This window comes from Mus caroli, chromosome 12 (genome assembly GCF_900094665.2).
Source record: "Mus caroli chromosome 12, CAROLI_EIJ_v1.1, whole genome shotgun sequence".
Taxonomy (NCBI): Eukaryota; Metazoa; Chordata; class Mammalia; order Rodentia; family Muridae; genus Mus; species Mus caroli.
This window is the reverse complement of record NC_034581.1, coordinates 918,720-939,522: the sequence shown is the minus strand read 5'-3', so window position 1 is coordinate 939,522 and position 20,803 is coordinate 918,720. Positions and strand designations below refer to the sequence as shown.

At 49.2% G+C, this 20,803-nt stretch overlaps 1 protein-coding gene across 5 annotated transcripts in view; it reads right to left on the bottom strand.

The window, feature by feature from the left end:
• Adcy3 (adenylate cyclase 3) overlaps positions 1-17,091 on the bottom strand; it is a 78,869-nt gene extending 61,778 nt beyond the window's left edge. For 2 of the 5 annotated variants that reach the window (XM_021178608.2, XM_029484630.1), the window contains exons 1-2: positions 16,390-17,091; positions 15,166-16,014 (exon numbers count right to left, since the gene is read on the bottom strand). In XM_021178608.2, coding sequence (XP_021034267.1) covers positions 15,166-15,840 — 675 coding nt within the window. In that variant the 5' untranslated portion in view covers positions 15,841-16,014; positions 16,390-17,091. Of the gene's footprint in view, positions 1-15,165; positions 16,021-16,389 lie in introns of all 5 variants that reach the window. The other 3 variants (XM_029484628.1, XM_021178609.2, XM_029484629.1) reach the window with 2 other exon arrangements.
• Between the last annotated feature and the right edge of the window lie 3,712 nt (positions 17,092-20,803).

Below are 20,803 nucleotides of genomic sequence, written 5' to 3'. Positions count from 1 at the left end.
GAAATGTTCAAAAATATGCGTAGCTGAAAGAAAATGCCAGTGAACTGGAGGTTGCCAACAACAGCAACTAAAAAAATTGATCACAGCCGGGCGTGGTGGCGCATGCCTTTAATCCCAGCACTCAGGAGGCAGAGGCAGGCGGATTTCTGAGTTCGAGGCCAGCCTGGTCTACTAGGAGAGCCAGGGCTATACAGAGAAACCCTGTCTCGAAAAACAAAACAAAACAAAACAAAAAAATAAAAAAATTGATCACAAATAAGAAAGATATCACAAATATGTAGAGGGTTTCTAGAACCTGATTATTTCCAAGTAACTTCATTCTTTAAAAAATGTTTTTAGATTTATCATTACATGCGCATGCATGTTTTGCCTGCATGCTTGTGCATCATGTGCATGCCTGCATGGGAGGCCAGAAGAGGGCTCCAGATCTCCTGGAACTGTGGTTACAGCCCTGGAGAGCAGCCACATGGGTGCTGGGAAATGAACTCAGGTCCTTTGCAAAAACAAGTCTTCTTAAACAACTGAAACAATTCCCCAGCACTAAACGACTTAACTTTATGGAAATTAGAAATTACAGGTAACTCATGCTAGATACAAAAGAAGCCACACAGAAAACCAGCTATAGTACAGGATTGAATTTCCCTAATAAAAAAAAAAAAAAATCTGAAATCCCAAGCTCCCAAACCCGAAACCATTTAATTCACACATGATACCCCAAATAGAAAATTCCACATTATGTAACATTTTTTCAGATAGAAATTAGTTAAAATCTTGTACAAAAAAATAAATTGCCTTAATGCTATAACTCACTCAGTGAGTTAAGTGTTACAGTGAGGTCCTAATTTAGATACCCAGCCCACATGGGGACTGTAGGACTAGAATGGTGATGGTGGAGGTCTCTGTATGTTTTTGATTGGGAACACAGTCCCACAGCTGTCAGCACCTATCCAGGTATACATGCACAGCACACTCAGGGCTCAAAAAAAGAGCGGAAGAACCTAACTATGGCGGCACAAGCCTGTAACACAGCACTGAAGACACAGGGTTTGTTGGACACAAAAGTGGTCAGGCCACTTTTCTTTTACATCAAGGAACCAAGAGAGTTCCAAGGTCTGGCTGACCAGCCACTCTAGCTAAATCAGTGAGTTTTGGGTTCAGTGAGAGACCCTATCCAACACAGAAAGTGATTCAAGAAGACACCTTGATGTCAACTCTGGCTTCTACACACATACTTATTTGTGTATGTGTGTGTGTGTATGTGTATGCGTGTTTGTGTGAGTTTGTATATGTGTCTTTGTGTTATGTGTGTGTGTGTATGTATGTATGTACACAAATACTTTTTTACTGACTTTTCATCAAATTCACTGTGCCTTAGCCTGCAGCCATTTGAAGCATATACTGTGACAGGTGTTGACAGCTGTGAGAAGTTACATGTCTACATTCTCAATTAAAAACATATACAGAATTCTGTCATGGCCACAAGAGTCCCACCATGGCCCACGAAGCCAGCTCGCCCAGCACAGATCCACAAAGGTCCCACCATTCTTAGCACGCCACCCTGATGCTACCCATGTCGCCTGTGCTTATCTTGTTCTTGCCTTTTTTAAATGTGGTGCTACATCCTCCGACACGCAGCCATGTGGCCACTGTCTGGTTGCCAGAGGCAATCACCAGAAGCCACGCCGACGCAAGCAAGCGCAATCACTCCAGCTAGAGTCTGGTTTTTCTTACTTACTATTGGAAAGTGTTCAGTAACTGTAAAGATGCCCGTTCTGAGGGTGGTAAGTTATTGTTGCTATTCTTTTGTTTTGTTTATACTTTTGTGTGTAATAAATGCACGTGCATGTGTGCAGGCACACACACCTGTGCACACAGAGGCTAGGTGGTCTACTCCATCACAAGCCACCTTATTCCCTTGGTCTCTAACTGAACCTAGAGCTAGGCTGGAAGCCAACAAGACCCCAGTAATCTGGTATTCCCCTCCCCCCACAGCCATGTTGAAAACCATGCCTCGACTGTTACATGGATTCGAGAATATGAACTCAAAGACCATTCAGAGCCAGGTAATGTTGCAGGATATTTGATCACACTGTGAACCCTGAGATTGTATTACATACTGAGAAAAAAAACAAAACAAAACAAACAAACAAACAAACAAAACAACCTTTTTTCTAGTTGCGGTGTGGCTCAGCCCTTAAAACACACCTTTAATCCCTCGGCCTGAAATACAGACACACCCCCTTAGTTCTCACCTTTAATCCCAATGAAGGTAAAGTTACTTTGTAGAAAGAAGCACCTTGTTTGAAAGTGATGTCTAAATGAGTGGCAAAGTCACGAATCAGAGAAAGATTTGACAAAGTCGGATCTGCCCAACTCTCACATGAAGAGAGAGAAAAAGAAAGCTACTTAACAGAGCGGTGCAGGAGAAAGGCAGGAGGCAGTTTTACTGGGACAGTCATAGAGGCTGAAGAAAGAGATGGAACAAGCTAGACACAAGTAGAGACAGAATGAGCCAGAGACTAAGTAGCCAGAAGATTAGAACAGATTGCCAAAGTTAGTATAAAGCCAAGCAGAGCAACTCTGGAACAGCTGAGAGAGACAGAGACAGAGACAGAGACAGAGAGAGAAGCCAGATTGAATCAGTCAGCTTGGAGAGGTGTTTGAGCCAGAACAGCTGAGTTGAACCAGCCAGCTACAGTTCAAAAGGAACTAGAAAGGGTGATCTTATTCAGCAAAAGTCTCAGAGGCTGAAAACATTCTAGACCTAGATTAGATTGAACGGAGGCTAGAAGCTTCCAGGACTAGGCCTAGGCTGCAGACAGAGGCAATAAGCCTCCAAGACAACAATTATACAGGAGAATAAAAGTTACACCGGGCAGTAGTGGTGCACGCCTTTAATCCCAGCACTCGAGAGGCAGAGGCAGGCGAATTTCTGAGTTCGAGGCCAGCCTGGTCTACAGAGTGAGTTCCAGGACAGCCAGGGCTACACAGAGAAACCCTGTCTTCGAAAAAAAAAAAAAAAAGAAAGAGAGAAAAGTTGCTTTTACAAGGCATGGCGTTGTAAACCTGTAATCTCAGCACTTGGGAAATGGGGAAGGGAGATCATGAATTCAAGGTCATCCTTGGCTACGAGGCAACTTCAAGGCCAACCTGGGCTACAAGAGACCTGGTCTCAAATAAAACAAATAGACAAGGTATCTACATGTGGGTATTCTTAAACAGAGAACGAGGATCTAATACCACATCTGAGGACTGAGAAAGAGTTGTTGAGCCGATAGGGCAAACCAGGGAGGTATCAGAGCCTGCCTCCACAGGTTGGCAGGTGCCTTAAATACAGTTTCACTCCTTCAAAACTCATGTTGATACATGATTCCAAGTATTTTTTTGTGGAAAAAAAAGTCTGGATGGGGGGTTGTTTTTGTTTGTTTGTTTTTGTAAACTTGATATAAGTCAGGGTCGTTAGGGAAGAGGAAACTTCAATTAAGAAAAGGCCTTTATCAGACCGGCCTGTAGGCAAGTCTGGGGAGCACTTTTTTGATTACTGATTGATGGGTGAGGTACCAGCAGACCTGTGGGTGGTGCCAGTGCTGGGCAGAGGGTCCTGGTTGGTATAAGGAAAGTAGCTGAGCAAGCCTGAGGCCCCAGCCAGCAAGCAGCTCCCCTGGTGGCCTCGCCCTGCCTTCAGGTTCCTGTCCTGAAGTCTCCCAAGGCTGCACTGGACTCTTCAAGGAGAAATCAACCCTCTCCTCCCCGGCCACTTTTCATCGTGGGAGAACCTAATGAGGAGAATATGGCCTTTCAAAGGTTCCCAGGGCCTTAGGACGCCAATGTCTTTCTTGTAGGGTTGGGTTGGTTCTCTCAAGAGCAGATTATGGTAAACTTGGGTCATTTTTTCCTCCCCAGTCCTGGCATTCTAGCAGCGGTTGAAGCCACACAAGGTCCTCACCGGAAGTCGACTAGACGCCATGTTCTTAAGCTTTCCCCGTCTCTAGACTCATGAGCTATTAATACCACTGTTCTTTATAAATTACCAGATCTTGAATGTATTGCTATGGGAATGGGAAAAAGGCTACAAGGTACTGAAACAGTCTGCCAGTCACATAAGAACTTGGCATGGCCTTTGTGGGTAAAAGTCAGGCCTGAAGGACACGCCAGGGACGCACCTAGAGCCAGCCACGACACTGCCAAAGGTGGCCACCACAGGCACTGCACAATCTGATTCAGCTGTTTATCGAGAGCCAATCTTGAAGTGACACATCAACAGCAAATCACAAACAGAACCCTCGATGTTCAAGTCCAATCTACAGTGGTAAAGAGGGGGGGGTGGGGCCCTCTCAGAAGAACCCCTTATTTCTCTGCTTACAGGAAGTGTTGAGAAGGGGAAGGAGCCATTGCTAATTAAAGTGTCTTCCTCGGGAACCATGAGGAGAAAGAAGAAAAAGCTAAAAACAAGATCCAAGGGAGAAAAAGGCATCAAGACAGAAAGGGTCCACAAGGGCTCAGGGGGCAGGGGAGAAGCAACAGGCTGCAGCTGGAATGGGTGAGTGACAATCGTAAGGGGGAAGATGGGGTGGTTAATAAAATCAATGAACAAACACAGGCCCCATGGTCATATCCTGCTACATTATACATAGGGTTATGGCGCAAAGCATGTTCAATAATTCTCCTGGAGGAGAAACAGTGATAGGGAAAAGGATGAGTAAACTTGGCCTGACTCATTTATAGATTAAAGGTGAGAGATGATTGACAGGACCAGATGGAATCGAGAAATAATTTAGCCAGGCACGGTGACAGAAGCCTGTAATCCCAGCCCTCAAGTGTTGGAGGCAGGAGGCTGATGAGTTAGAGGCCAGCTTGGGCTAAGATCAAGAGGAAAGAGGAGGGAGGGAGGGCAGGGAGGAGGGAGGGAAAGCAGTCACCCATGGAAGGCTCTGTAGTTTATAAGGTGTACGTGTGGACATCAGCCCCTGCCTCCACCAGGTAACAAGGTAGCACTCCACTCCTTGTTTGTCAGGGTACAAATGGCTATCAGACAAAAACTGTTGCCACAGGCCACCTGTATCATGCAGGCCCCCAGTAGGCACTGAGACGGGTCTTAGTTTGTCACCGAGGACTCCACACAATGGCTGCTTCGAGGCACTTCCGTCCTAAGCCTTCTTCTCTCCCCCAAGCAGCTCCTCACCCCTTAAATGTTTGGTGATTGCAACTCTCCATTGTCTGAAGGTTTCTTCTAAGCTGCAGATCTCGAGTGCACAGTATATGGTATACAGAAGATGTACATACAGAACTGATCTGGATGGATGTCCCACAGGGCATCACACAAAGTTCATCCCTCCCTGTCTCCATCTTGGTAGGTAGCCCAGAACATCCTCCTTGGGTTACTCCAGCAGGCATCTACCAGGATAATCCATATATGCATACAATCCTGATCCTGCCTGTCCCTTGCTTGAATTCCTTTGCTACAATTCCATCATCATAAGAATAAAGCCCTTGCTTAGCTAGGGATGTAGCTTGGTTGGTCAAGGGTTTGCCTCCTGTGGATGAAGCCCCAAGACCTTGTAAACCAAACACAGTGGTGCATGCCAGGAATCCCAGCACTTGGGAGGCAGAGGCAGGTGGAGCCAGCCTGGTGTACATGGTTCCAGGACAGCCAAGGCTACATAGTGAGACCCTGTACCAGAAAAAAAACAAAAACAAAAATACCAGGGCTGAGGCTGCAGCTCAGTGGTGTAAGAGACAGAAACAGAGAGACAGACAAGACTAATGTCCTTCCACTCCCTGGTTCTCCACCTGTCCCACCACCCAGCCATGTTCTTGGAGCACGGTGATTCTCACCAGCCCCAAGCAGTCATGAACCTCTTATAGCCATCTTTCCATTGCTCCACCTGGAAAACTCCTATTGATCCTTCAGGGTCCAACTCAAAAGAAGCTTCGAAGGCTCTTCCTGAGTTTCTCTGACAGGTGTCCTCCCGCACGCAGGATCTGCTCCCCAGCCAGTGGGCCTACACAGCCCACCCTGAACAATGTTTGCTGCTCTGGCAAAGTATTTGTTAAGCAGCGTAAGGAATGGAAATTTCTCCCCGGACTGGAGGAACAAGGGAGGGAGATGGTCACTGGGGAGGGAGACGTCCACGGTTCCAACTCCGCTCCGTGGATCTTCTGAGAGATCTTATGCAAATCACTTGTGCCTGAGGACCAGATGAAAACTAGGCCAGTGGAAAGTCAATGACTCATTTTCTAAGCTCCTGTCTTGGCTGCAGCTTTTCCCTTGGGTCAGGAAAGGTATTTAGGGGCAAGCGGCAGAGGATATGTTAAAGAAACCCTGGGGGCTGTGGAGGTGGCTTTTGTGACTCTCAGAGGACCAGAGTTTGGTTTTCAGCACCCAACTGTGGCTCAAAAACACATATGACACCTGTTCTAGTGGATCTTACCCTCTTCTGGCCACCAGGGGCACCAGGCACACATGTGGTGCAGGTACATGCATGTGGGCAACAAAACACAAATAAAATAGAGAGATATTGAAAAGAGAGTAAAATCTTGCTTTAAAAAAAATTACTCTTGCTAGGAGGGGGTGGGGCATGCCTTTAATCCCAGCACTCAGGAGGCAGAGGCAGGCAGATCTCTGAGTTTGAGGCCAGCCTGGTCTTGAGAGCAAGTTCCAGGTCAGCCAGGGCTACACGGAGAAACCCTGCCTCAAAAAAAATAAATAAAGCGTGCTCACCCTCTCCCTCCCCCTACCTCTCTCTCTGCCTTTCTCTGTCTCTATTCCCTCAACTCCCCTCCCCATTCCCTAAATAAACTCTATTCTATACAAAACAATAAGAACAAAACCCAACAAAATAAATAAATAAAATTACTCTCAAGCCAACAAAAGAATATTTCCTCAAAGTCTGAGTAAAAGGTGAAGAAGGAATATGGAAAGCTGAACGTGACAATTCCACAGCTGGTTACCCACCAATGGATGCAGACAAGGCACAGCAGAGACTCCATGACAGGTCCTTCTAGTTCCTGAAACACGTGACAGCCCGCAGGGAAAACGACAGTGCATCTCTGAAAGATGCACATAAGCAAGGCCTGCCTCCTGGAGAAAGCCAGGAGTGTGTGCAGAGCAAGGCCAGCACTGGCACTGTGGTGTAGCTAGACAGCATCTCTTGAGGTATAGATGGCTTCCTGTGACCTGGCACAGTGTCCTGGACATATGATCTAGCTTGTGTTTGAAAAGGCAAGAAATCTGGGCACGGTAGCACCTGCCTGTAACCCCAGTGTCAGGAGGTGGAGGCCAGAGAATGAGACATTCAAGGTAACCCCAGCCTTGAAATCAGGCTGGGCAACAGAAACCCTGTCACGAAAAACCAAAAAAAAAAAAAAAAAAAAAAAAAATTAAAGTCAGAAAAAAAAGTTCTTCCGATGCATCGAAGACAAAGCCAAGCCCGAGCAGAAGTGCTTGAAAGCCCATCTTCAGGTTAAGTATAATAAAACAGTTTCTTTTTTTCTCTTTTTGTTTTTTGAGACAGGATTTCTGTGGAAGCCTAACTGTCCTGGAACTCGATCTGCAGACCAGGCTGGCCTTGAACTCACAGAGATCCACCTGCCTCTGCCTCCCAAGTGCTGGGATGAAAGGCATTCACCACCACTGCCTGGTTGTTTAAATTTTTCAAGAAACTAAGCAACTACACAGGGGACCTCATGGAGAATCTTAGTAGGGAGGTGTTGAGACAGTCTCACTGCGAAGTTCCGGCTGACCTCAAACTTCAAATCCAGGATCTGGGATCACGGTTACATACCATCACTCCCGCCTGAGACTCATGAGCTCAGTGAAGAATGTAGCCCTGTTCTGGACCACAGTCCAATTTCGCAAACATCCCATAGCCACTGAACATCCCGTATCCCCACAGACTCACAGCTTCAAAACTGAGTTTTGGGCCGGCAAGATGGCTCAGCAAGCAAAACTGTTTGCTACTCAAGCCACATGACCTGAGTTCAATCTCCAAAATATACAGCAGAAAGGACCGACTTCCAAAGGCTGACATTCACATGTGCACTATAGAATGTATACATGTGCCCACACTCACACATACAAATGTACCATGCACATGCATACACACAATGATGATTAACAAAATAAACGTTAAATGTAAAATAAATAAAATAAAATGGAGTCCCTTCTCCCTAGCGGATTCCATGTGCCTCCTAGCTGGGGAAAGCCTCAGATGATGGCTGCTCCAACTACAACCCTGCCTTGTACTAGGTCACGCCCAGATCAAGGAATAAAATCAATTTCCTCTTGTACCTGAGTCAATCTTATACTGCTTTGACCAATATTACTGAGACTACAGTCATTAAAACCTGGGAGCAGCCGCTTCCCTCCAGAGATCACGTGCTGTGATCCTGGGAGCCCCAGGAACTGCATGGAGACACTGCAAAGATAGTGAGATTCCAGACATAAAGCAAATCCTTCTGAGAACCTGCCAGGAGAGCCATCAGCCAAACACAGACTACTGGAAGAAACAGGCCCAGCAGCCAGAGAAAGTGACCCCAGACAGAGCCAGTAAATCAGAAAAACTGCCATCAGAACAGAGCCAACGCCCAGGACGGCAAGAAACAACAAACTTCTTCCCTGAAGCCCCAGTGGGTGACTGTGACCCCTCTCTGTAGGCAGGCTGTGTAGAAGCAGGCCACCCCACATTACTAAAGTTCTTAGAAAGCACAAAGTGAACTATTTGTCCAAATAAGTTTATTTCTGAGGAATCAAATGGTTCCAGTGTCTTTATGTCACAGTAAAGGGAATGAGGTAGTCTGAGCAGCAGGTCACTTATGGACATCAGTGGCCAAGGGCTGAAGGCTGTTAGTATCCTGATAGCTTTGCACTGAGACTAGCATAAGATACTCATACCTTCTAGGCAGAACTACCTGCGTTGTTACACACAAACTGCAAAGGCCTATGGCCACACGGCCTTGAACACCCAATCTCTTTTTTATCTTGACAACTAAGCAAAGTCAGGCCCGGCTTAGTACTTGGATGGGAGACTGAAGACTAAGCAGTTTAGAATTCTAGCAATTCTCATGGAGAATTTACCAGGCTCTGGAGAGAGCATGTGTGCTCACGTGTTCATACAAAGCAGCCCCAGTCCCCACAGCTGGCCCAGCCCTGAGCTTCATTTCCCTTCCAAAAACAAAACTTGGCTGTCTCCAAAATACTGATCTTAATTAAAAAAAAAAAAAAAAATCACAAACCTGGGGCCACCAATGCTAACCACAAAATGTCAATGGAATAATGTGAACAGTGAGCCCTAAACTGCCTGTGAACCTTCATGACACATGAGGAAAGCTCTGTTTTGGTTTTTTTGTTGTTGTTTTTTTGGGTTTTTTTTTTTTTTTTTTTTTTTTTGGAAAGGGTTTTTCTGTATAGCCCTGGCTGTCCTGGAACTCACTCTGTAGACCAGGCTGACCTTGAACTCAGAAATCCACCTGCCTCTGCCTCCTGAGTGCTGGGATTAAAGGCGTGTGCCAACACAGCCCAGCGAAAGCTGTTTATACAGAGATAAAGATCGGGAAAGACCACAGAGAAATGCGAGGAGGAGGAGCAGCAGCAGCAGCAGCAGCAGCAGCAGCAGCAGCGAGAAGGCACTGGGGATGGGGGTTCTGCAAGCCATCTATGTGCTCAGCCAGTCATCATCCTCCAAGCAGCCAATGCAGCTGGATCCCATGGCCCTACAGCTCCTTGCTTTCAACTCCTCAGCAAGCTCTTCAAAAAGGGGTAGCTGCGGGCTGGTGAGATGGTTCAGTGGGTAAGAGCACCGACTGCTCTTCCAAAGGTACTGAGTTCAAATCCCAGCAACCACATGGTGGCTCACAACCACCCATAATGAGATTTGATACCCTCTTCTGGTGCGTTTGAAGACAGCTACAGTGAACTTATACTAATAAATAAATCTTTGGCCGGGGCAAGTGGGGTTGGCCAGAGCAAGCAGAGGTCCTAAGTTCAATCCCAACAATCACATGAAGGCTCACAACCATCTGTACAACTAAAGTACGTACTCATATACATAAAATAAATAAATCTTTAAAAAAATAAAAGGATAGCTGCCACTTTCTCATTCTGGGAGAAAGAGCCCAGGGCCCAAGGGCAAAGCCCTGAGTGAGTAGGCCTCCTCCTGCCTCTGTCTCCAGCACCTCTGCCACATCCGGCTTCCTCTTCCCCAAAGTGCCCTGCCTGAGTCCAGACCCCCTGCCAGCCTGCTGACCCTCCCATCCCTCGCTCCCCAATCCCTCTTCATTTCTCACAAACACCTGGCCAGGGATGCCCAGAGAACTCACTGTTACGGGCTTCTATCCTCTCTGTGCCCACCTCCCAGGAGCAGAGAGCAATGCTTTCTATCACAGGGCCTCCCATCTCTTGGGCACTGTTCTTTGACATCGTTCAGCAAAGATATTTGGGTTATCAAAGCAGCAGGCAGGAGGCCCAGATTCCAAAACCCCTTCATACCACTTAGAGGCGACTCTCCAGCAATCCAGCCCTCCCTGATCCCCAGAGCCAACGCTCCCTAAGTGAGTGGCTAGTGGGCTCATTTGTAAGCATGGAAGGATCACAGCCAAGGCTCACCTTGCACATAAAGGCCTCGGCAGGCTACTCACTCCCAAATAGCCTTCCCGCTGTGTGGTCAGTCTACAAACAGTTTGTCAAGGATTCCTAGGCCCTCCATTCACCAGAGACTCATTTCTTAATGACACAGCAGAAGCCTGTGTGAGTATGTAAAAGGGTCTCTGAAGCAGTTATGGGTCACTGCCATATTGGCTCTCTTCATCCCAACCACCAGCTACTGCTCCGGATCCTGCCTACTTGGCTCCCTCACCTCATCCCAAGGATAGTTAAAATACTCAGGGGCAGGCTGTGCTATAAGAGGCATAGATGTCAGAACCTGGATGAGGGAGCTTACAGCTCCTCCTGACTCATCCCTCCTCCCCAAGCAGCCCTAGGCCTAGGCTCCCCTGACCACAGCCTGAGAATCCCGTAGCTGACCCTCTGTCCCAGACCCAAAGACGATGAGGCTTTATTTATTTATTTTTATTTATTTATTTATTTTCCGAGACAGGGTTTCTCTGTATAGCCCTGGCTGTCCTGGAACTCACTTTGTAGACCAGGCTGCCCTCGAACTCAGAAATCCACCTGCCTCTGCTTCCCTAGTGCTGGGATTAAAGGCGTGTGCCACCACGCCCGGCGAGGCTCTACTTTTGACTCTGTAATATTAGCGATCTACAAAGCCCCAACACCACCTGGTGTCCTCACTAGAACCCCATTCACTGGCCCTTTGAGAAGAGCCAAGTATAGACATGAGTGTGTGGGGCCTGGAGGAGACTCTGGCACCAGAAATGTTTCCTTGATGCCACTCACAGAGGTAACCAAAACCACGAGACTCCCCCACAACTACAGGTGTCCTCGAGAGAGACCTGACAGAGCCAAAAAGCAAGGAAAGAAAGACATGGGCAGGAATTGAAGAAAGCTGGGCCCAGGTGGAGTCTGAGGAAACCCCTGGGAGTTTGCCTGGTAGAGGACCTGGACACCTGGCCCTTACTCCCCTGCCCCTCTCATTCTCAAGGGAGTTCTCATCCCACAGGCTGGAGAAGCAAGCACCAGGGTGAAAGAATGACGCTTTTCTTCACACCCAAGGGAAATTGGTCCTTGGTATCTGTCCCCACAGCAACGCTGCATGAATCTTGGTTTCCATAGTACTCAGAGATGAAATGTACTAAAGCCATAAATGAAGGAAGACTTTGTTGAGTGGACCTGGGAAACTAGACACCTTTTGAAAAGGTCACATTGGGCCTGGAGAGACGGTTCAGTGGTTAAGCTCTTCCAGAGGCCCTGGGTTCAATTCCCAGCACCTACATGTCAGCTCACCACTGTTCGAACTCCAGGAGATCCGGCAACCTCACACAGACACATTTGTAGGCAAAACACCAATGCATGTAAAATAAAAATAAACAAATGACTAAAAATAAAAAAGAAAGAAAATTCACTTTGGTCCCAAAGAAGTGACTCAGAAATTTCTGGAACATGTACTTTAAAAGCTTGGCCTCCAGCTTCCTATCTCAGGCTCCCGAGTTAACCTTGGGAGCACCCCCCTTTCCCCTCTATCCCCAAAGCCAAGTTCTAGGCACGGTTTCATGTCAGGATCATCATCCCCTGGGATGCAAAACTCTTATTTTTATAAACATGTATGTATATATTATTTTTATTGCAGGGCTGGGGATTCAATTCAAGAGAACCCAGCGCACGCTAGGCAAGCACTCTATCACTGAAATATACTCCCGGCCTTTAACATTTTTATTCTTGAGTTACTAATTTTTCTTTTTTTTCCTCTTTCCAATTAGGGCTCTTATTTCTTTGCAGTCCTAGTCTCTTTTTAAGACCAGTAATCTTGAGTTCAAAACTGATCTGCAGGGACCCACCCTGTGGATGTATCTTAACTAGATTCTTTTCCTAGAGCAGCTTCCAAGTTAAGCTTCTTGCTGAGTGGAGAAGATGAGGCTCAGAGTGATATAGGCCTAAAGTATCAACACAAACCTCAGAGCAAGGGGATGGTTGGGATGACAGTGTTCCCATCTATTTGATGAACAGAGACTCAGAGACTCTACAAGCTGCACCATCTACTGAGATGTGGGTGCTGACCACAAACAGGCAGAGAGATCACTTATCCCCAGTAGATAAGAAAGGGAAGCCTGGATCCTGCCTTCAGGCTAAGGAGACAGATTCCCACCACCATGTGGGGACCCTGGTCAGTGACCTAGCACACCTGGGCTCTACTCATTTCTGCTGCCAGAGATCAACAGCTGCTTCTCTGTGATTCCTTCCCTATGACCTGGGGGCTCTCCCAGGCCCTTGCTGAGAAGACATGGGTAGAGAATCTTGCATGAGAGTGGAATATACCAGACATGGCTCAGTGCTCGCCAGTTTCCACGGGTTGGCAGTGGCTTCTGTCTGAATGAACTTCAGGTATACCCTGTCTATCCTGGCCCCTAGCCGGTCACCTCTTTAGGCTGACATCATACAAGCCTTACCCTCCACCACTTAGAGCTTAAGCAAGAAGAATCAGGTCCTTCCATCAACCAAATAACCTGCAGGCAAACCTTCCTGGACCACAACCAGGAGACAGCTCCCCCTGTAATCTTGTCACTGGTTTTGCTGACCCTCTGGGGACACCCTATCTACAGTCACTCAAGTCTGCTCCCCACTAAACCTAGATTCTCTACCACGACAAGGCTCCACTGTGCCCCATCTCAGCACTCTGGGCAGGCCCAGACTTAGGGAAGGACTGCTCAATAGAAGATGCTTTCTGTACCCCCAAAGTCTCTTGGCAACAAACAGGTCCACATGTGGTCAGAAGTGGGGGGAGGGTCTCTGTGCTCTGTTCTCTGATTTGTTTCTGGTTTGCTCCTTAATGAACAGCACACTGGGGAGATGTACTCGCAGCCAGGGACCCTGGCAAGAAGAAAAAGGAAGAAGCACTTGAAGGTAGGTAATGATTCGGAATATGTCCTCAAACCCCAAATGCTGCCAGACCTTCCTGTCCTAACTAATGCCCAATAGCAATGACAATGGACGTTCTCCCAAAAACCTGTCCACAAGCAGAGACATAAGCAGACGCCAACAACCCAGGAAGCCAGGACAGCAACAACAGGTGTTCACAGGACAACACCCAGCACCAGAAAAACAAAAAACAAACAAACAAAAAAAAAGAAAAACAAAACCACGGTGATATGCTATAATTGCACAGGCTCTAGCCTGGTGCTGAGCCGAGCAGAAAACCTTTGTGAACTTTAACTGAGCACAGTTGCCCACATCTGCAATCCTAACACATGGCAGGTAGAAGCAAGAAGGATCAATCAGGTGCTGAAGTCACCCTCAGCTACAGCAAGACCATTTTGGGCTACATGAAACCTTGCCTCAAAATAATAAATCAAATATATATATTTGTGTGTGTGTGTGTGTGTGTGTGTGTGTGTGTGTGTGTGTGTGTGAAATAGGTTCCTACCTGACCCAGAATGGGAAAAATAGAAAGAACGTTGTACCAAGACCTAGAAAAAAAGTTAAAAACCCAGCAGAAGTCATGTTTCCCTCTAAACAGCTGGGAGGCAACGGAACAGGCCCCTCAAAGTTCTGTCATCAGAGGTACCACTGTAAGCCATGCCCTAAACCCAAGCAGACAATGACAAAGGCTTTGGTAAGACAGAAGCCACAGTGAGATGTGGGGGAAAGACCTCTGGAAGCAGACGGAAGAAACCTGATGGCCGTTCCCGGCCACTTCCCTGCTCTCTGGTCACATATGGAAAACTGGAAAGTGTGTCGTAAGATACAGAACGCATTGACTCACGTCTCTGGGGAGCCTTTTAAAGGATGACCAGATAATTCAGACCAGACTCACAGCCCATCTTCTGCTGTCTCTCGTAGCACTTGATGGGAGCACAACTCAGCAAAGCTGAATCTCTACTGCCCATGCCTTCGGTGGCACTAGCCTGCTAGGACGCAACACCACGCTCCACACCACAGTGGCCGTGACAGCCGTCCCTGTTGTGTCCCCACTTCTGCCTTCTATGGGAGACCACCCTCCCTTACATCACCTATCTTCTGGTGATGCTCTGAGCGCTAAGGAAGAAGCAGGGTATCTGATGACCACGCCTTCCCTCCTTAAGCTCTTCACATAACCTAACAGGCTTTCATCTCTGTTCCTTTGGATCTTGATAACAGCCGCTTCTGCATCCGGGGCAGACAGGATCCCCATTTGACTGAGAGCACTGAACCCCCACAAGTCAAACACCATCTGGAGTTAAGCAGAATTTGCCACAAGCCGTCTCTTGACCTGGGTCATAGACTGGCTGAGCAAGACTTCCTCCACACCAAGATCCAAGGTGCTGTCACCAACTCTAACCAGGCACAGTTGGCTGAGTGGCCCCGAGGCCCAGTGTTCTTTCTCTAGGAAAAACACCATATGACATCGGGGTGCACACTCCTAGGGGCTGAGTGGTGGTCCTCTGGACTGACAACTGGGACCCCAAGGCCACTCAGGACGCGTTCAACTCCTGGCATTGAAAGCAATCCCACCTGAGTGAGACTTGGCTGGAAGAGAAGGAATACAATAGACAGATAGGGAGGAGGGTGGGACTCACCTCCCTCAGCAGCTGCATCCCTTCCAGCTCATCCTGCTGCTGCTGGGCCACAGTGACCCCCAAGACAAGCGTGTGCACAACACAGGAGACCACAGAGATGATCACGATGGGGCTGAGGCTGAGGGGCAGCGTTATGAAGAAGGAGAAGACAAAGAAGGCCTGCCAACCCACAGTGTCACTGGCTGCGTGGGCGCGTGAAAAGTTCAGGCCCAGGTAGGAGAAGATCTGGGCCGAGATGAGCAGCCACAGCAGGTAGGGTACCACTTTGCGGCTCACTCGGTCTGGGAGCAGCCCCTTTTTACAGAGCACGAAAAGGATGATGTCCAACACCAGACCGACGCCTGCCACCATGAGGGGCGCCAGCTTGTCGCTGGAGAAGACCACCGCGCACATCACTACCACGTAGCAGTCAAAGAGGGCCGCAAAGACCACCAGCACCAGCAGGGTCTCATGGCGCTGCCTTTTGAAGTAGGTCTGGTAGAGGTTCTCCAAGGACTCAGGCACGAAGGTCAGCCGCATAAAGCGAGGCAGGCACAGGCAGGACCCCGAGTTCCGCACAGAAATTTCATGGGTCCGGCCGACCCCGCGGTCGGGGTCAGAGGGCAGGCTGACCGAGTACTCGGCTGAGTACTCTGCCGAGTACTCGGGATCCGAGAAGCCCTGGTTCCTCGGCATGTTGGCTGCTGGCTGTTTCTAATGAGGAAGGGAGACCTGCAGGTCAAGCTACTTCACCAGGGCTTCGTAAGACCCGGGGAAGGCGGGGAGGTTCCTCTTGGTTATGAATGAAGGGCGTCCAATGAAGAGCTGGAATGCTTAGTGGGTTCCCAGGACACAGGTGGCACCGAACATCTGCAACTTAAAAGGACATGGCTAAGGACATGGCGCCTCTTTCCTTGACCCAACCTACCCCTCATACAGATCCATGCTACACAAACCTCCAACACCACAGCCTCCCAAGCACGCCCACACACTCAGTCCAGTCCACACCAGACACCCGGTTTCCTGCGTCGGGCTTCTGGAGGGGCCTAGCCATCTCTCCATCCCTCGTATGCCCGGCTCTATCCCTGACTTCCTCACCTAAATTCCCTTCAGGCCCACTGGCTCCAAGCTGAAAAGAAAACGTGCCTGGAAGGAGCCGGGGCGGTCCTGGGGATTCCCTCATCTCCCTTCTGTTTACTTCCTTTTCCCCCACCCACCCCTGGGAGAATCCAGCCCCTTCCCAACCTCGGGCTCTGCAGCCTCGTGGAAGCCCAGCCCTGGGTCGTGGCTTGGCGCTGACCTGTGCGGGAACTCGGGAGCCGCGCGCTCCAAACCGGGGCTGCAGAGCCGAGCCAAGTGGGCTTCAGCTAGCCGCAGGCTGCTTCCCGCAGTGCCGCCGCGCCAGCTCGTCCGCCCGGAGCCTGTGCGCGGGTCCCCTCGCGGTCAGGCCCCGGGTCAGGCTGGGAGAGGCGCGGGGCTGCGGCTCAGCATCGGTGGGCGCAGAGGACGGCGGCGGCGCGCGCTGCGGATGGCGGGCCCAGGCCGGGGCAGCCTGCCAGCATCCTCTCCCCGCACGCAGGGTGAGCCAGCCGAGTCCGTGCGCTGCGCTCTGCACACTGATTCACACGCGCCGCAGGCCCCAGGAGGCGGGCGGCCCCTCCCCGCCTTGTCGCCGCCTCCTGGGCGCCGGGTGGAGGGGCCCCCTCGCTGTCCCCGGTGTCCCCCTCTTGCCAGCGCCCGGCGACGACTGCGTGGAAACGCCGAATAGGTGGCAGATAGAAAGGAACGAGGCGAATCCGCGCCTTGCCCCGGACAGGCCGTGTTACGGAAGATCAAAGCCCGGGATGTATCTTCCCTGAAGGTGAGGCGTGCTGGGGCACCCCGGCCGCCCTTCTTCTACCCTGGCTTCCTTCCGGGGACAGGAGAGGCCTCGGGCTGAGGTTTAGGGGCAGCTCCCAGAGTGGGCGCGCCCCATCTCAGTGTCTCCGCCCACCCTGGCAGCCCAGACGTCAAGCGTGGGGCTTGATCTCTCTTCTAGGGAATATGCAGCCGAAACTGGTAACAAAAGAGGACTGAAGTTGCTTGATTGGTGCCTGGCACGTGGACCTGAAAGAGGCCTTGCTTCACGAAGATCTCCAGTGCACATCCAACCAATTGAGATGTATTTGAGTTCTTCCTTAAAGAGGCAAATGCTCCTTTTGGACCTATCCATCTCCTAAGCCATAGCATCAATTATTTTCCTTGAATTTGACAGAACACCTTGTTAGGAGTGAAAGTCGTTTTAGAAGAAAATGTGCTCAGGGGACTGAGGACAGCCCTCAGCATTAAGGGATCAAGCTTTGGGGGCAGCTGAAGACGAGGGAAGAAAAACAGACACGGGATAGGGAGCTAGCTAGGGATGCCCTGTCACTCAGGGATAGATGTCCGTTTAGAACTTCAGGCATACATTCACAACACCCAGGGAATCGTCCATCACCTAATTGGTCTTCCATTGCTGTGTGTATGGGCGTCCCTCAATTTGTCTGACAAGATCAGTACCCTCCACCCTGCACTCCCCCACCCCTCCCACATGCCTCAGCCCACACTCTCCAGGGCTTTGATTAGAATGGCAAAGCACAATAGCTTCAAATAGAGGCGGAGGGTGAACTGAATAAAGCACCAGCCCCATCGTTCTAAGTTGTTTGTGGTCCAGGAATTTATTCCAACTTGTTACATGACCATAAAGGATGTGGTTTTTACTTTTAACAAAGGAATTCATTGATTTAAAAAACGGGGTGGGGGGGGTGGGGGGAGAAAAAAAGAAAAGAAGCTAGTTGCTAGGCTGTGAATCGTTCTTTAGTTTCTGACTAGCATCCAAGAGGCCTGCATCCCAGCATTGCAAACCAGAGGTATTAAATGCCTGAGATCCCAGCACAATCAAAAGTTCAAGGTCACCCACAGCTGCTCAGCAAGTCTGAAGCCTGGGCTATGTGAGACCTTGTCTCATAAAAGAAAACCATTAAATGAGGTATACCTGAACTGCTGGGGACATAGCTCAGTGCTAGAGGACATTCCTTATACAAGGTCTAGGTTCAGTCCCGGTGCCTACAGTGGTTAAGAGCACTTGCTATTCTTACAAAGGATCCAGGTTCAGTCTCCAGCACCCACACTGAGTGGCTCACAATCTATAACTTTAGTTCTAGGAGATTTGGCGCCCTCTCCTGGCCTCTGCGAGCAACAGACACTCCAGAAATGTATACACACTGCACATACACACAGGCAAGCAAAAAAAAAAATTTTTTTTAAAAGAAAACAGTTATTAACTTACTTACTTACTTACTTACTTAGTTTATTTTAGTTTTTTAAGATGATTTCTCCTTATAACCCTGGCTGTCCTGGAATTTGTTTCATAAACAAACTCTGGCCTCATTTTAGAAATCTAGGAGCCTCTGACTCCTAAATTCTGGGATTAAAGGGGTGTGCCACCACACCTCACTGGATTTGTTTTGACACAAGGACACTCATATTACATCTCTGAGTCTCCCAACCCTTGGGCTCCTCTCTAGTCCATTATGTGTCAAGGGCATGTCATATGCCTGGACCCTGACCTGAGCTTCCTTTTAGGCCTTCCAGTCCCACCAATGTCCCAGCCCCACTCTCCACCCTGACTGTTTAAAGATTTATTTATATTTTCTACGTATGAGTATTCAGCCCCTGTGTGTGTATGTTTATGCTGTGTGCATGCCCAGTGCACAAAGAAGCTAAAAGAAGTCACTGGATCCCTGGACACAGGAATTAGGGACAGATTGAGCCACCGCATGGGTGCTAGGAACCAAACCTGGGACTTCTTCAAGAGCAGCCAGTGCTCTTAACCACGGAGCCATCTGTCCAGCCCCTTCACCCAGTTTTGCGAAGGGAGAGGGCTCCATATAGGCAGTGCTGGCCTCTTCCTTGCTGTCCACTCATTGTCCTTCCAGAATCCTCCAGTGTGCCTTACCAATTGCTATAGGAACCTGTTTGCTTGCTCTAAGAGCCAAGTGGACATTGGGAAAACCATAAGAGCTGGCCTCATCCTCTGCCAGCTCTGCCAGGCACCACATCTACCAACAAGACAGACCCTCAGGTAGTTACCATTCACAGTTCCCTGTGACTCTACAATTGGACACGAGCCTGTCAGGTTGGAAAGGGAGGGTCTGATTGGGCCTGCAAGGCATGCATCATAGGTACCTAGAGCCACATGGCCAATACCTAACAACAGGAAAGCCTGCAGCACAGCCCAAGCCTGCCCTAATTCTCAGTCAGCAGTGTGCTCTTTCTTGTGGATCCTGGAAGATGGTAGGAGATCAGCTGAGGCCTCCCTGGCAGTTAAATGTATGGGGTGAATATTTCAACTCAGAGGAGCCGCTCATTGCCTCAGCCTACCCATGAAGGAGATCAGGAACTACTCACCTGTGTGGGCTAGGATGCTTCCCAGGGTCTCTGCACTAGCATAACAGATACTCTAGCAGAGCGAATGGCTGATCCCTGAAAGAGATGGTACTGTATATAAGGGCACTGGCTGCCCCCCCCCCCCCGGCAGACACCCAGCTTTCTTCTCTGGTACTACAAACATTCAGATCAAAGGACATTTAAGACTAATCATCCTTGAGTCTGGGGATGTAGTTCAGTGGGTAGAGTGCTTGCTTGGCATGTATGAGGCTGCAGGTTCAATTCCCAGCATGGTATAAACCAGGTAGGGTGGCACACACCTGTAATCCCAGCATTCCAGAGGATGAGCAGCATAAGCCCAATGTCCTTGGCTACAAACCAAGCTTGAGGCGAGCATGGACAACATAAGATGCTGTCTTAGTAAAATGGTAGCTGCCCTCGAGGAGCGGGGTGGGTAAAGCACTTGTCTAACATGTGACATGTGAGGCCCTCTGGGTTCTATTCCCACTACTACCAGACCGAGTGACCAGGGTGGGCTTGTAGGGTGGTATTTAACAGCAGTCCATTGTGTTCTGGTCAAGACCTGGCTGACAAGCTTAAATTCTATCATGGAAGGCTGTAAGTCTGACTTGTCAATCCCTAGGTAACTTGTCCCTCACACATATCCACAGGAAAACCAGAACTGTGGGTGTGGGCTGAAGCCAGGAGGGATGCCTGACCCCCTCATCATCCCAGCCTCAGCCCTATGGGGTAGTCTTTGTTGAATTTTGTTTGCCTGACTCAGGACTGGCATGATTAATTAGTATTAATTGTTATTGGATAAACAAGAGTAGTTTGCCCTGCCCCCACCCCCAGGGGACATGGTGGCTCCTGAATGCAGCAAACAATAGGCCAGAGCAGAACTCTGGTATCCCTTGGGCAGGAGGTGGAGGGAGGGGAGGAGATCATGAATCGCCCTGGGACCAGGCACCAGGAAGGCCCTGAAAGCAGGTAGCCAGAGCCTGCCAGGTGGTTTAATTAGAGAAGCCATTTCAGTGGGGAGGGGGCTGAGGTGCCAGAAAATCACACCTCGCATCACTAGAGTAGTCTTCCTTCCATCCACTGCCCCACTCGAGGAACTACAGGGTGTGTGTGTGTGAGAGAGAGAGAGAGAGAGAGAGAGAGAGAGAGAGCGTGTGTGTATGCATCCATGTGTGGCGGTGCCTGGGCAGGACCTGAAAGAGCCCAAGCAGGATTCTGGCCAGTGCATCTG